Below are 15,936 nucleotides of genomic sequence, written 5' to 3'. Positions count from 1 at the left end.
AATAAATGGTATATGCAAAAAAAATAGTAAAAATCAGCTGGTAAGTTAGTTGGGTCTTTAAAAGGCTAAATGGACATTGCTGAATTTTAATTTATGTGATCGTAATGTCGACCATCGTAGACGGAAAAAAATTATGCTGCATTTCACCTAGGTTCAAATTTAGCTGCTCGACAACTTTTCACTGTGTTTTCAATGGCCTTGATTTACCTGTTCTCATCGATCTTTCAGCAATATTTCCGATTCTAAGCTGAACTTACCGGTTAAATAGACTAAAATATCTAAGCTATTCTAAGTGTCAAATATTCATTCCGCCTATGATGAAATGTGTACAGCATCATCTATTTATCGACTTAGCGTTTCTTCTTCTTGTAATGAAGTCTCTTAATTTTCAGTATCTCATTCCTACTGTCAGTGCAATGCTCACATTTTTAATATCATTCTCTACTTCATTATTCCCTTATGTGGAAATATAAATACGTTCAGGTTGGTCAGACTCGGAGTGAAAATTCTGATTGGTAAAGCTTGTAATCAAAATTCAGGGACTCACCATTCTACGCAGAAACCATGCGGGTGAATGGAGTTTTTATGACCTTTTCTCGAAGAAGGATGAATTGACTCTTTCTTTCATTAATGATATTCCTTCTTTATAGGCTTTGATGTTACAGTTTCATATGCCTTTATGATTCCCTCTGAATACTACCGGTATCAAATCATTGATAGGTTCCTTGTAGTTTGTAGGATAGTCTCTAGCAGACAGGTTTCATTTAAAGTCTTCATTTTATCATGAATATCAGCTGATATCTGATAGGTTCATGCTATTTTCTGTCTCTCATTGGTTCTAACACCTTATTTGCAATTTCGGGATGAACTTCGAACGTTGATTTAGTCTCGCAACTGATCAAGTGCATCAAGTCATAATTGCAGCCCCCTATTCCCTGTGACGAATAGTCCAACATTCCTTGGGACTTTATTGAGTGCCTGCTACACTCAAATTTGAACATGGCACTTATCTTTTCCTTCGCTCTATAAAAGTGTACTTATATATTATGGAAAGCCGTAGATGGTATTTTTGTTGAATCGTGCTGAAATTGAGTGCGTCACTTAAAAATTTATCCCCTCCATCAAGGAGCGCTTGAATAATCCAAACATTGTGTGCGTTTTCCACATGGATCCGTTAATATGGGAGAATTATTTATAAACCGTTTGCCAATGGAAAATTAAATCGAGTCTCTGGAGCGGCCTCCAAAAATCACTTGCCAGCGAGTGAGATCATTAATCGCAATTGCCTCAATTCGAGTTGATTTTCAAAGGTTTTTAAAAATTCATTTTTACCATCAAAGGTTACATTGACGTGTTCCATACTGTTAGGGTCCTCATTGGTTGCTCTTTAAAGTATATCACATTAACGTCAACCAAGTTAAGCCGCGAGGGTTCGTTGGTACTTTGCCCTCAAAATTTATCTGTCATGGGAAACGATAATATATTTAGAAAAACGTTCTCTGTAGGGATTGATATAATCACGAATATTTATAGTCTTTGGTTTGAAATCGCGATTTATTTAAATTATCTTAAAAAATGTCCATGGGCTTCAAATTTTATCAGTCAAAATAAATGAACTCTCTCTCAAATCATTTAAGTCCTAGAGCTTCTCATATTTTTCTTTGTGATCTTAATCATGTTGAGGTACGTGCAAATAAATGGGTAATTTGTACGTAATGATTCAAAAAATATCAAATTTTACAAAAAAATCGACGAACGAAAAGATTCATTATTCATATTATTATGTAGTTCGATGTTATTGATTTGTGAATGAAAAACTTTGCTGTTTCTACAATTTGGAACTTTATTTTCCTGACTAGTTGTACTGCTAGTCCTATGCATATGATACAGTGTATCGAAACTAGTCAGGAAAATAAAGTTCCATATTGTAGAAACAGCAAATTTTTTCATTCACAAATCAGTAAGATGGATTTCTACAACGTGAAGGCCTCTACTATTCAGTGCTTCAATGTTATTGTTCTAAACATGAGATTCTAACATTTCTGTATCATTTATTTGAATGCATTTTCTCATCCTATGATAAAAAACCTAATGTATTTTACAGGTCATATTTCTAATTTTATGTATTTAATTTTTAAAAAGGCCTGTAATAGTTACTGTCTTTGATATGGTAACCACCCAGCCATAAGTTTTGTGCCGTGGCTTTCACTATTTCTTACTCATTCCTCCACCTTTATCACCCTTGTACTTCCTCCCTTTAATATTTAGTATTTTACCTGATTGAGCGTATCCTTTTCGCTTTATGTATAACTCTTTCTCCTGTTCATTCTTAATTTAATCCTTTACCTAAAAATTTTAACCAACCGTTGCAATACATTCTTCAAACTTAAATCATTTGATTTTTATAAAAAATCATGCATACTTATGTTATTAACCGAAGTAGAATAGTGCCTGTGACCTTTTCTGACGATGATTTTAGTGAAACAAACTCTATAGCGATCTCTTTTATGTCAAAAAATCATATTTTACATCAAAAGACCGTATTTCCCTAATGCTGGGCAAGTTTTCAATAAAAACAGTATAAAAATGTTGATTGCCAAATGCAATTTTCATATAATATAGCGCGGGAGAAGTATATTTTTTGGCAGTCAGTTCTACAGAAAGATCATAGAATGAACTTGTATGAAAACTATATATATATATTTAATAAAATCGGTTCCTTTAGTGCAACATGGTGGAAATGTTGGCTATTTATGATTGATAGCTGATCATCGTAATTTCCACAAATTTATTTCGGACTAGCGCAAGGTAATTCACCCCCTTGTGGCATAATCATATGGTTTTGATCATGATTATGAAACAAATTTGAAAAAATTACGAAATCCACTTATTCAATCATGAAATTACAAATGTTTTCCATCATATTAACCTCTCACAAAGAATGTAGACCTTTAAAATAAGGTAAATAAGGATGTACTGCTTGGCCGTTAACGGGCAGAGGGTAAGTGGAGCCCTTACCATGCGGGTGCTTATCAGATGACATCTCCCTTATCTTCCATTTTGTTTTGATATTTGAGCTCAGAAATAGTTCTCTTTTACCCTCAAGACTCGCTTTCGTAAACAACACTGCGAGATGAATGCAGATAAAGTCCACTCGCTTTCTCCCTTCACTGATTTATAAACTACGCTGACTTTGTAGGACATTTCTGTCCTTGCAGAGGCAATGCTTAAACAGATTTTCCACTTTTTTGTTCAAATGACTTCTTATCAAGTTAGGAACTTTTATAGGAGTTATGTGTTCCGGAAATTTATTCATGAAGCCAAAGAATAAAGATGGGTCTATCAATTTAAATAAAATATTATTTGAATTAGAGCAGTTATTTTCATTTATGGAATTAAATCGTTGATATTTTTAACTGACTTCACATTGCTCTCAAAATAATTTTTCTATTCCCCAGTTTAACTCTCCTTAAAATCCGTAAAAAATTAGACGACTAATTTTGGGATTTAGGAAAACCCGTAATACCTTTTGCGCATTCTTCTGACTTCGTGCTATTTCCTGTGCAGCACATACCGCAGAAATAGGTACACCCTAATATCTTTACTCTCTTGGTTCATTGTTGCCAGCTATGTTGAGAGGATGTTTACCATTCATTAATTCCGAATAGTGGCACCTATAGCATTAATAATATTTCGGTAATACCTCAGACGATAAATCGATCCTAATTGGAACTCTAATGCCCAAAAGCCGCTTTAAATGGTATTCCGGTACGGCGTAACAACGTATATTTTGTCCTGCGGATTAATTACTGGCTTATTACATTTTAATATACTTAAATGCCTTTTTTGAGATCCTCGGGGATTCCTTTGGATCTGTTGTTTTATATTTTAATTTTAGTATTCCTTCATTTTCCCCGATCACTACATTCCAAAATGTATTCGGGGGATTTGCTATTGAAATCCGATCAAGTCAGGCGATCAATCAAATCAATTCTCTGAAAAATTGGTGCACGAGATGCACATTTGCGGGTGGCTATATCAGGGTACGCTTCTGGCTTATCTATCCGTGTTCATTTTCTCTAATTGAGTTTTTGAATCAGTTTTTTTATATATTTTGATTTTAGTATTCCTTTATTTCCCCCAATAACTGCATTCCAAAATGTATCTATGATTTCACTTAACAACTGCTTTTCAAATTAGAATCCTAAATAAGAGAAGGAATCCCTAGATTTGTCTTTTATCACGACACGAAAGATTAGTCAAAATCTTATTCAAAGGTACAATAGAAGGAAAAACCCTAACGCAGACGTAGATTAGATTTCATGGGACAGTTGAGGAAGGGCCTTGGATACGTATCGTTAAGAGAAATGAAAATATTGGCTAAATGCCGGATAAATTGGAAGACTGCTGCAGACCTATCTTAGAATTTTAATCCGGAAGAATTGTGGGCTCTATAAGGTTTTTTTTCTTCGTTTGGGAAGACCTATGTCTCGCTAACGTGCAGCACCTGAGGAACTATCTTTTTACAGTACAACAAGGTGTTGTGATGGATTGAAAATTGTTGCAGAATGTTTATTATGTGATTGGGAAATGTTAATTCGTGGCATTCTTCGACTATTGTGTAACTTATCCTATGTTTTAGCCCCCCCTATTGCGGTCTCTACAACCTTATTTTTTCTCATTCCAGATTGCGGTGTCTCCTGAGACAAGTTCGTCGCGGCCAGGTGTCGGCTGACGTCTTGCAGGAGAATTTGCAGTACGCGGCCAGGGTGCTCGAGGCTGTGTTCGCTGACGAGGCCAAGTAAGTTTACCCAACACGCCCCAAATTCACGTGGTTCTCATCGACATTAAAAAAGCCTTTCTCCCATCCAATGGTGTAACCCTATCCATCATAAAGAAAATAGTTTACTTCCCCTGAACATATATTTGTTTTCTGGTTCAATTTTCGATTTGATTCATCGTCAGTAAGGGTTTGTGAACACGTGTAAAATAAATACGATGAATCTCATCGGAACCTGGGGCTGAAATTAATTTTATACCGAGGGAGAATGGAGACATTATTTTTTGTTTGTTCTTTTTTTTAATGTCATAGGTACCTAAAATATCAAATGATTCCTTAAATTATGTTCTTCCCGTACGTTTTCTCCCGCGGCCCACCACGTTAGTATGAGTTACTAGCCTTCTTTTTTGCTTTACACTTTCCACTATCAGGCTGACAGAAAGTTAATGCATTAAAAAATTTAATAGCATAAGAAAATCAATTCAGGTTTTTGATGTTTGAACCATATTTTATAAGATAAAATTTTCGTGATATCCACATGCTAGTTAGAAGTATCACCGTTCCCTTACCTAATATTATTATGACGGGCATCCAGTAAAACAAAATTCATTGGCTTTATGAAATAGAAGGTTGGATAAATTATAAAATATTTTCTATAAATCTTCATCAAAATGTATTACCGTTTGGGCCTCGCTTGCACTAGTTTAAACGTGCCGTCAGTTTCACTCGCAAAGCGTCAATTTACTTTTTTTTGAATTCTTAATATGTATCGAAAACTACGACTTTCCTTTTGCCTACGACAAAAAACTATTATTTCAATTCAAGATACTTAACCCAAAAAACTGGGGATTATCACTTTCCGAAGGACTATTTTGATCTCAAAATTCTAATTTATTTTTAATCCGAAAATCCTGGGATTGGTTTGACGTAACTATCCATTATATTCTGCCAATGCAGCCAATATTTTTACGCTCACAGAATTATTTTGTTTTTTACACCCAATCTTCTCCGTAAATGGCGTTAAATTGTTGCATTTTTATTCACGAAAATTTGGTTAGATATCATCAAAGCGTACATAACAGGAATAGCCTTGATAAAAAAATGCACCAGTGAGTTGCATTTTGATTAGGTTTTCGTATAGAGAAGGCTTGTAGCCAGGAGAATATTAAAATAACGAGTTAAAACAACGCGAGGTCTGCCCGCAGCCCCTGGGTCAAGTACATTGCTACTTCCGGCTCTGTTATCGGCCTGCACCTGGCAATTAATTTTCCCATCACGTAGGAACACTGAGAACGTTTAAATGGATCACGTTCACATTCGTTTCAATTAGAGGCACTCCTCCGAATGTTTTTCAGCTTTCCCAAATATATTGTGTGTGACCGACTAAACGCAATGTTAGTAGTCCATGACCTTTTCCATATAAACATTTTAATGAATGCATACTTATAACATTTTGAGTAAATCTTTGAATGGACATACCTATTTAAAGATGGTGGTTTACATCTATCAGAATTTTCCCCCGTAATAAATATCATGATATGTGCCTGGTGTTCTGCAGTTCAAATTTTAATATACTACGTGCTCAATTCATTTTTGGAAGGATTCGAAAAGTGGGTTGCTTTTGCTACCAATATTCCCCGCGAAATCACACATCTACCTGGCAAATTCAATTTTGACCATAACTTCATCATGAGTCTGTTGAAAACAATAAAGTAAACACCAAATTAATTAATTGACCGAAATTTAATTTCACACTGGGTATTTAATTTCCACCAATTAAAAATATGGAGTGACCCGCAGGCAAATGTAAATAATTAGCAGACTGCGAACGCGAAACATGGGCTCGCTTTAAACGCTTCCGTGTTCCCACGTGAAGGGAGACTTAATTACGAACTGCAGGAAGTAGAAATTTATTTGACCCAATGGCTGCGGGCAGATTTCGCGTTAATATTCAATCGGTTTTCAATCTTCTATTCATAGATGTCGACGGGTTTCTCTGTAATGGCTTTTGTTACCATTTTCCCAGTCCATAAATCAAAACCAGGATTCATCAGTCGTATTTGAGCCTTGAATTTTTGGAATTACTCATAATCTTCCTTAAATTTAGCGAACGTACCCCTGGTTAGCCTAAAAGATCGACAGATTTATTCCGAAATGCTTCTTCGTCTGTAGTGATAGAAAGTGGCACTATAAGACGTGGACGGATTTTGATGGAAACTTAACAAAATTATTTTACTCTAGATGGTAGAGTCAATCTAGCGTGTTCAACTGAACTAAAAACAAATGTTTGGTGGTCGTGGTACATCACGCACGAGATAATCGAAGTCAGGCATTGCACACAGATTCGAATATTTCTCATTTAAAATATGCATGGGAGTCAGCCATGCTTGGAGCACCCAAACGCTCTCTTGTATTTACTGCTCCCGTACGTAATATATGGCCATAATGGCGACCAGCATTCTATTGTTTTGTGTTCGGTTTTGAGGTGTTCAAAAGGTGGGCGGCTGGACAGATCGTACGGGGTCCTCCCATTTTACCCGTTTCCCTCCTCTTTCCTAACACCACATTTTCGGGGACACATCAGAAAAATCTTACTGATCCCCTTAAGTGCATCTAGGCTGGACTATCTGTGGGGTCCCTGTCTGGACCTTTCAATGCAGATCTTAAAAAGCTAAGGCTGCATTTGGATTGTTGCCTTCAAAACAAAGGGGAAGAGAATGATTATAATCCTTTTTAAATATCTTCAGTGCTGGGTGGCTTGTCTATAATTTTTGGGGTGGATTGAGAGTGATTTGTGTTTGTAAAGTGTTTTTCTTAGAGCCAATCATGATTCAGCATTCGTGGTCTATGGTGAACTGTCTGGACCTCTCATAAAAAGCACCTAACCCCAGAAATGTTCGGCTCGCCTTCTAACCTATCCAGATATTTGAAAATGATTGAATTATAATGATAAGTGTATTACAGCCTTATAAGCTTCTCAGTTCATCCTCTCACAATCACGAAAACGAAAGAAATTTTGAATGTAATTTTGTACTTAGTAATTTCCTGAAAACCCTTTTAAAAATTCAATCATTCAAATTTACTTTATTTAGCATATACTTGCAGTTTACTTTTACAAACGTAATTTATAGTTTATTTATTTATTTATACGTGATTTTATTTCAATGTACTTGTACAGAGCACGAGATAATGTAGCAAATACGCTTCTTATGTGAGTAATTCACTGAAAATATTCCTCGTTTCTTTCGTTTTCCTGAACGTGAAAATAAATGAACTCACGGAGTAGCTGGTGCCAAAATGCCGGCAACTGTGTGAGGCTCTTGGACGTGACTGGGCAATAATTTGAGCGGGCTAGAAGGATGAAAAAGCTGCAAATAATTTCTAAACTACAATGGTTATGGGGCCTAGGTCAATTTGATTACCAACCAGCTCAAATTTCCTGGTTTCTTTGGTCTTGTACTGATAACTTTATCGACAGTTACGTAGCCTTAGCCTGAGAAAGACTTTGGTTAATTCCTGAGAATTTTTAGAGTTATCTTTACATTCATTCATCCATCCAAAACTAAATAAATTATTCCAAATGTTTTTCGCCCTCTCGTTCGCTCATTATGTCTCTATCATAAGGCTTAATTATTTTTTCCATTTTCTAATATATAGGAGACAAAGATGATAATGCTGATGATAATGCGCTGATTATATGTATATTTCAGCACAGCGAATCATTTTCATTCAAAAATTATGTATATTCCTGAAAAATGTAACTTTTATAGTTATATTCCTGAAGTGGGTTGCCATGATTTTGATAAGATCAATTTGAAAGCCAATTACTCTTTTCGTAATATCTTTCCTCGAATCTTAGCGTACGATAATTTTGATGAGGTTCGTATTAGCATCTATTTATTATTATGAATGTAATTCAATTTTCTGAAAAGGAAACTTCATTACCTGAATAATGCATTCTTAAAATACTAAAAATCAATTTTTAATAATATTAGGATAAATAACTGTGCCATTTGATGTGAAATTGAGTTCTACTTTTGAAACACTTCATCACCTCAGTGCTGTAAATACATATTCGATGGCACAATATTCCAAAACCTTTCGCATATTAGTACCAGTTAAGAGAAAATTATTTATGATCATTTTAGGTGATATCGTATTTTAAGGACAGCTTTAAAGTTCCATACTTTAATAAGTACGTGCAAAATCTATCTACTTACTTTTTCTGGCGATATTGTCTCATTCTTTTTGGGTCATAAATAATTTCAATATCCTGTTGTAGCAGAGACATAGTTGCCTCAAGTGAATTGGCCATTCAGAATCGTTTCGTCTAGTTTCCTACTGTGACCTCCTTCTGAGCTCACTAGATTTCACGTTCTAGTTAGGCTCTCTTGATGATTACCAGTGCAGAGCCAAATTGCGGCTTCGATAGTTCGGTTACGCAGTAGCAATTGTCCGTCTTTCCTTCGATTTTATGACTTTAAATCTTTTTCCCGTCTTTAGCATGTAGATCAGAATGTTACTCCATGATGTAAGGAATTTTTTGCTTAAGAGAGAGCAATGAAGGCTTTAAAAATGAACACGATGCTACAGCAATCACTCTTCACCTTTCTCACCGCCATTAAACTTGCCGGTTTGACGCCGCAAGCACCTATTTTCTCATATCGCACCACCCTCAGTCACTCACTTCGGCAGACACCATTCACCTTGGCACCCCTGGCACCAAATCCAAAGTCCCACACAAACCCCCGAAAACACACATCTTTCACCATTTTTCTCCCCAAGCACAAATTGCACCATCACCATCCGATATCTGAATTGCAGTGCCGTAACACTCCCCTTAATAGATATGTCATAGAGGTAGCAATCAGTGAGCAAAAAAATATTTATAATTATAGCATAAAATGAATACCAAATGGATAAAATACCTAATAGTGTAGTTACGTAAAAATTAATCACAAAGCATGTTTTTTTTGCGAGGTGTAACTTAGTCTCTGTTAGATTTATCTCTTGAAATTGTCTTCAGTTAAAGTTTAGGGCTCATACTGCTATAATAAATAGTTGGTTACTTATATCTTAAAGAAGGACGTTACGTTTTAGTAGGCGATAAGTTTTATGGATATTTAACGGAATTTCATTCATTCCTCCTGGTTAATCAGAGACGGCTGAATCTCATTTCTTTCAAAGTTGGTTATTGAATTTCACCCCCGCAATCACCGCATGCTGGTAGAATTTGGTTTCTGAAACAGAGGTATTCGTGGAAGGGAAATTTGCTTCATTTCGCTTATCTCATTATGGCTGGTTGGGAGATCTTCGAAAATTATCATCCCTAGAACGAAGTTACATCTCAAGTACTGTAGATTATGAGATTAACTTTTCGTTTATTGGTTTTCACTTTCCTTGTCTTTCCCTCGTATGTAATCACTTGGCACTCTAGGAGGTACTATCATAACATATTATACTATAAGATATTTAATCTACCTTCTTTATGTCGTACCGACAGTCTGTTAAATCAGGAATTATTGCTTTTTCTTTCATGCCTTCATTTTACCCTATACTACCGGAACAGGATATTCAAAGCTATTAAATTTTACACTTCTCTGCAAACTGTTCGAAAAACTCTGTCCAAACACTGCCAAATTAAGCCATAAATACTTGATGCGTCTCATATTTTCTTTGATCAACCTTTAATAATCGGAATTGTTATCACAACTTATGAAAACACTTTAATGTCGTTATATTATCTTGTGGTATCAGTATGACTTCGTTCATGAGATGAACGGAAGTGTTGATTAGAGGTACCAGCACGTTCTTCTGGCCTTTCCGAGGAGCAATTCTTTCTAAATGGAGGGAATCTTGAAAAAAACCCTTGGGGGGTTTTGCAAACATTCCAGGAGTATTTCGTCCAAAAAATACAGCGTTAGGCAGTGAGTTACGATATTATAACCATGATGGGTAATAGAAAGTGAATGAAAGAAAAAGCAAGCCAAGTTGTATTGTATTCTCAACCAAGATACTATAAAATCATCGATCCATCCCCAGCATGATTCTAAGGTCATATGATTAACCCTTGCATATTCTCACTCCTCGCACTAATTTTCATCTACCTAATGGTGGCTGGAGTCACAACCATTGATTTACCCCTATTTTTTTCAAGTGCGTAATTTGTTGCTACAAAAATTACTTGCCCAAACGTTTAGCGCGAAAATAGTATTTTAAAATTTTCCTCCGCACAGAAAAAAAGTGAAGCAGAAAATCAAATTAGATACAAAGTATGGTGCTGGTCTCCCTTATTACCGGTTAAAGTTCCAATTTCCCTATAAGTCTTATTTGATAAGATTCGTGCTTACTAATTGTAAGCCACGGTTCGATGAATTCTTTCTTTTTTTCACGGTTCTTTGTACTTAAACTTCCTTTATTTCGCTGAGTTAAATGATGACGCCGCGTCGACCGGTCGTATACGTCATTGACGTCGACTGGCCTCGGTGGCGGTGTGGTTAAGTCTTCGCTCGCCACACCGAAGGATGCGGGTTCGAGTCCCGCCTGACTCAGTGGTCTCAACCCAAAGCATGGTTGTCTACTGTTTAGTGGTGTATTGAAAGCGCTATATCCCCCGTTGTAAAAGCTGTCATCTGCTCTTAAGAAGGGATATTGGATTTTTTTTAACTGACCGGCAATTAGTTTTCAGGGATTGTAAAGCGGGTAATTTTGTCTCGAGTCTCTGTAAAGGCAAAGTATTCTTCTGGATACATCATCTTTGGTCAAATTACTACAAAAATAAATTGTAAATTTTAAAATCTTAACGCGAGTTATCTCAAAAAATCATCATTATATTTTGGTGCCTACTTTCAATCTCGCACTCTCACGTGTGGCAACAAGTCATTTCACAAAATTTAATTGTCACGGAAAGGTCCCTCTTCGTCAGTTGCATTTTTTTCGTGACAGTTCACATGATTAAAATGTTTTTATCTGGAGATTTTCCATGGCATGTTAAGTAGAGCTTTGCCAATAATCGCTAGTGTTATAAGTTAAAATTATCCAGCCACCTTCGATCCCTTTTTATATTCCTTTTCCACCGCCTTTGCGCACGCAATGTATCCAATCACCACGTTGAGCTAGTTGGAGACCCTTTTCAACCCTCTTCCCCCCATTCAACCCCCATCTCATCTCTCGCACAACCCCCTCAACGCCCCCTAGCATTTGTGTCCTCACCCCCGCATAATTTCTCTATAGTCCATGTCACTGTATTTAGATTGATTACCTCAGCACCTTCACAGTAAATGAGTACCTTTGCTCTCATTATTACGATTGCAAATTCGTAATCCTTGGAGTTCGTTTGAACATTTTGGTTTAAGGGAGCGTTTCTATCATGCCCGCGTGTCCGAATTTCGTTTTTCTCACAGCGGCGCATTCATAAATTACATTATTCACTGGTTTATCTGTGTTTGTTTGATAAATTTAAATAGGAACCAATTTGTATCCCCAACAGAAAGATAGAAACTTTCCAGGCTTGGATTATGTATAGGAATATCTCCTTGACGAGTTATTTTTTTTTGTATTTTCCGTGAGAATTTATCCGTTTAAAACTTGACGTTTTAATCTTGAAGCTTCCATGTCAGGTTCGGTAGAGCTTTAATAATATTTTCCTGTGTCACAAGTGGAAGAATTTTGCATCCGCTCGATTGTGGTGCAAATGGATCAAATTTGAGGTACAAGCATATTTTGACATTGGGCTTGTCAAGAAACTCTTTAACGTGAGAGTTAAGAATGATCGTGGAAGTTTATAACGAGTGATTCTTTACGAAATATACCAGTCAAGCGCTGACCATGCTTCGTATGAATAAAATATGGTCTGTAAGAATACTTAATACTCCATGAAGTAGTAACTGACGATTTATATAAAAGATCCCGAAAATATCATTTTTTTCCTTTTCGCAATCAAATGGAGATAAGTCCAAGTCAATTTTCCTGGCATCAAGAAAAATATACGAGAATAGTATTAATAGGGCTAATTCCAGGCAAAAAATTGTCATGAATTTTTCTAAGAGTCAGTGGCTGCAGCTGCTTACATTTCTTGATGGAAGGAGCTTACGAGTGGCATTCTCTTCTTAAAGTATTACAGCTAGTATTAAAAATTATAAGCCTCTTCCATTGCATTATAAATTCTTGTGCCTGGTGAAATTATGCAGTTTTCATGCGTACATTCTGTTTCTTCCTCTGGCTCCGCATCAGTAAGTCTTCGTTTCATTAGGTATGCTGTTTATTTTGGCACTGAAAGCGTTACATGTATAGCATAAAAATGGGAGAATAAATGTTCTTATTATTTTTGGTTCATTTGAATTCATTATCAAATTAAGCCAGGCTTATATCTGTGCAAGCCGAATCCATAATTTGTACATAAGAGCTATGCTGATATAATTTATTAAAAGAAAAACTGCAATTTTAGGTAGTTTATTTGTCCTACTTCAATGCATAACTGCAATCCAAAAATGAATTGTAAGCTAAAACTAAGGAAACTCGGTGTAAGGACCTAGGCAGGTATTTTTTGGCAGGAATTTTTCGGATTTTTTGTTAAGTTGGTCAAAAAAATTCGTGGGGGTATTTTTAACAAAGGACAAAGTCATAAGGACCCACTTCGTGTAGATTACGGGTTTGGGATATAATCCCCCGCGTTTGTGTCCCAAATTTTCCTGGTTGACGAAATGAAATCTAGGATTCCCTCGGATTTGCTCGTTATTTGAGGCTTTACACTCATTATTTCGTTTAAGATTCATTTTTTTAAACCGTTTGTTGAAAAAATATGCAATTTTTGGAACGTATTTGGGCTTACACGGAATAAACTTAATCCTTCGCTTGGTTCACATTTTCTTAGGTAAGTTTGTGGCGTGGGAATTGCAGAATTGGATAAAGGTAAATTTCTCTCTCTATTTGCCTGATATCCACGTTTTATTTTATGGTAGCGGTTTTATTTTAAACTCTATTCACGCCCACCAAAATCTCATTATATATAATTTGAGTGTCCTTGTGTTTTTAATTGTATTTTTTATAACGTCAAACTCCCTGTTCAATGAAATTTTAGATAGAATAATAAATTTTTCAATGTGTATACATTTATTCCTTCCAGCTGTTAGTACTACTTGATGCTTTTTTAAAATTAACTGTGAATACTAATGTTAGGCTACATATCAGGTTATCGAGTTATTTATTGCGTTGCTATGCATACATTTGATTATGCCAGGATACAAACTTTTATATTTATTTTCAGGGTACAAAACCGATATTTTATATTATAAGATCAATTATTATTATTGGAGACTAAAGATGGTCAATGCTTTGCCAATAATTAATTGTTCTATTCAGTATTTTAACTAGTTTGCAAAATATTAGGTATTTGTTTTTTAAATTACAAATATTTAGGGATTTGTTATAATAATTTATAAATAATAACTAAGCGGAACTATATAACTAGATTTATTTATAAGTTATGTAATACGAATATGGCAATTAGCGGGTACACCGTCACAGAATTGTCTATTACTGGTCTATAAATTTTGCCATCATTGAAGATTTTAAAAACCAGCTGAGATTTTTTTGGCAATTCGTAATGGGAGTAGGTGAATATTTTTCTTTGTAAATTAAATTATCTAATTAATTATTGTAAACGGATTTAGAGCAGTTACAACATTTGATCCGAAATTCACTTTTCTTGCGTTATTTCATGAAAAACCATATTAGTGACTATCGTTCATGCTCGGTAATATTTCAGTTTGGATTCATTCACGCTTATAACTTTCTCTAATAAAATATTCAATTTCGTGAGTTTTGGAGAACTTGCAGAACTTGTATTAACTTGTTCTGGTATGTTACTTTGTACGACATTTTAGGTAGCCACTGTCAGTAGTTTCCTCGATTACATTGTGGAGGCTAAGGAAAAGTGTCCGCGGCTTTATCCTGTATTCCCTTTCTCACACATTGTCCGACATCTTCTGTACAAGGCCAAGATTCAGCGAGATGGAGATGTTATCATGATCAGAATGTGCGGTACGGTGTGAAGTGGAATGAGGAGCCAATCAGAGACGTCAATAATCGTGTAGCCACCGAATACCCGCCAGCTGGAGATGGCTTTGTCGTCAACCGCGGCCGTCATTGTGGGCAACCCTTGGTTGCCTGCAGACGTTAATTGTCGACCATGGCTTTGCCTCAATTAAACCCGTGGTCAATACTCGAGGTCAACACCATGTAATCGCATCTGCGGGCTTGTGCCCGTGGGACTGAATTCGCGACGTCCAGGCGTTACGTTCACGATGTTCCAGCGCAACTGAGTGGCTCAAGAGGGACACTTACATTCTTTCTTTTCTCTAAAATTATTCGCGAAATTACTGCCTTTAACTGATTCACCCGCTGATAGTAATTTCATATTTCTTTTAAATGGAGCATGGACTAGTCTTTGAGTCAAGTTTTCCATTTACCAGTTTTCCAACAATTTGACTGGACTTTTGCTCCATAGTATATTAACTTTATGTATTATGTAAACATTATTTCGCTATTAGATTCGGAAAGTGTGAGGTTATGTGCCCTTTTCCATTTTATCATGATAATTTATTGTTATATGGCACCGTAAGTCTAAAAAAAAGTACTGAAATTTCAATCTACTTCTTTTTATGAAGTATACAACCACGCTGCCGTGAGAGCTGGATTTTCTAAAGTAATTTTCAAGAAATGCCACATGACAACCTCATTATTCTATCTACAGTGTGTACAATACTAAGAGAATATTTCTTCATTTTAATAAAAATGACATTCACCTCGTGTCTCGCTTCGTTCTCCTCAACCCAGCGTTCAATACTCGAGGTCAACACTTTGTAAACGCTTCTGTGGTTGTGTCTGTGGGATGGAATCTGCAATGTTCGAGCATATGTTATCTGCTGCACGAGAACGTCAACGGCACCACGCCATACTGAGTCCTCTTTCCCCACTACTAATCTGTATACTAACTCTACTTCTTGTTATATAAATGTTATGTGTGTATTCTGTGCCCTTGTGAATGTTTCCTGCCTTTATAAAAGTTGGAGTCTCTTTCAGATTTACCCCTTTCTCGACCTCAGAAAAATGTCGTAATACCTGTCCACCCGACATCACATTTCCACAATTATTCA

General features: G+C 36.0%; 1 protein-coding gene across 5 annotated transcripts in view; it reads left to right on the top strand.

Annotated features, from left to right (window-relative positions):
- The window catches only part of LOC124155433 (calcium/calmodulin-dependent 3',5'-cyclic nucleotide phosphodiesterase 1-like), a 423,875-nt gene that overhangs the window by 338,100 nt on the left and 69,839 nt on the right, over window positions 1-15,936 (top strand). For all 5 annotated transcript variants that reach the window (XM_046529242.1, XM_046529243.1, XM_046529245.1 and 2 more), the window contains exon 4: window positions 4,688-4,801. In XM_046529242.1, the coding sequence (XP_046385198.1) occupies window positions 4,688-4,801 (114 nt within the window). The remainder of the gene's footprint in view (window positions 1-4,687; window positions 4,802-15,936) is intronic.

The sequence above is a fragment of the Ischnura elegans genome, chromosome 3 (assembly GCF_921293095.1).
Source record: "Ischnura elegans chromosome 3, ioIscEleg1.1, whole genome shotgun sequence".
Taxonomy (NCBI): Eukaryota; Metazoa; Arthropoda; class Insecta; order Odonata; family Coenagrionidae; genus Ischnura; species Ischnura elegans.
Note: the sequence above shows the minus strand (reverse complement) of the source record. Positions and strands in the feature narration are given on the sequence as shown.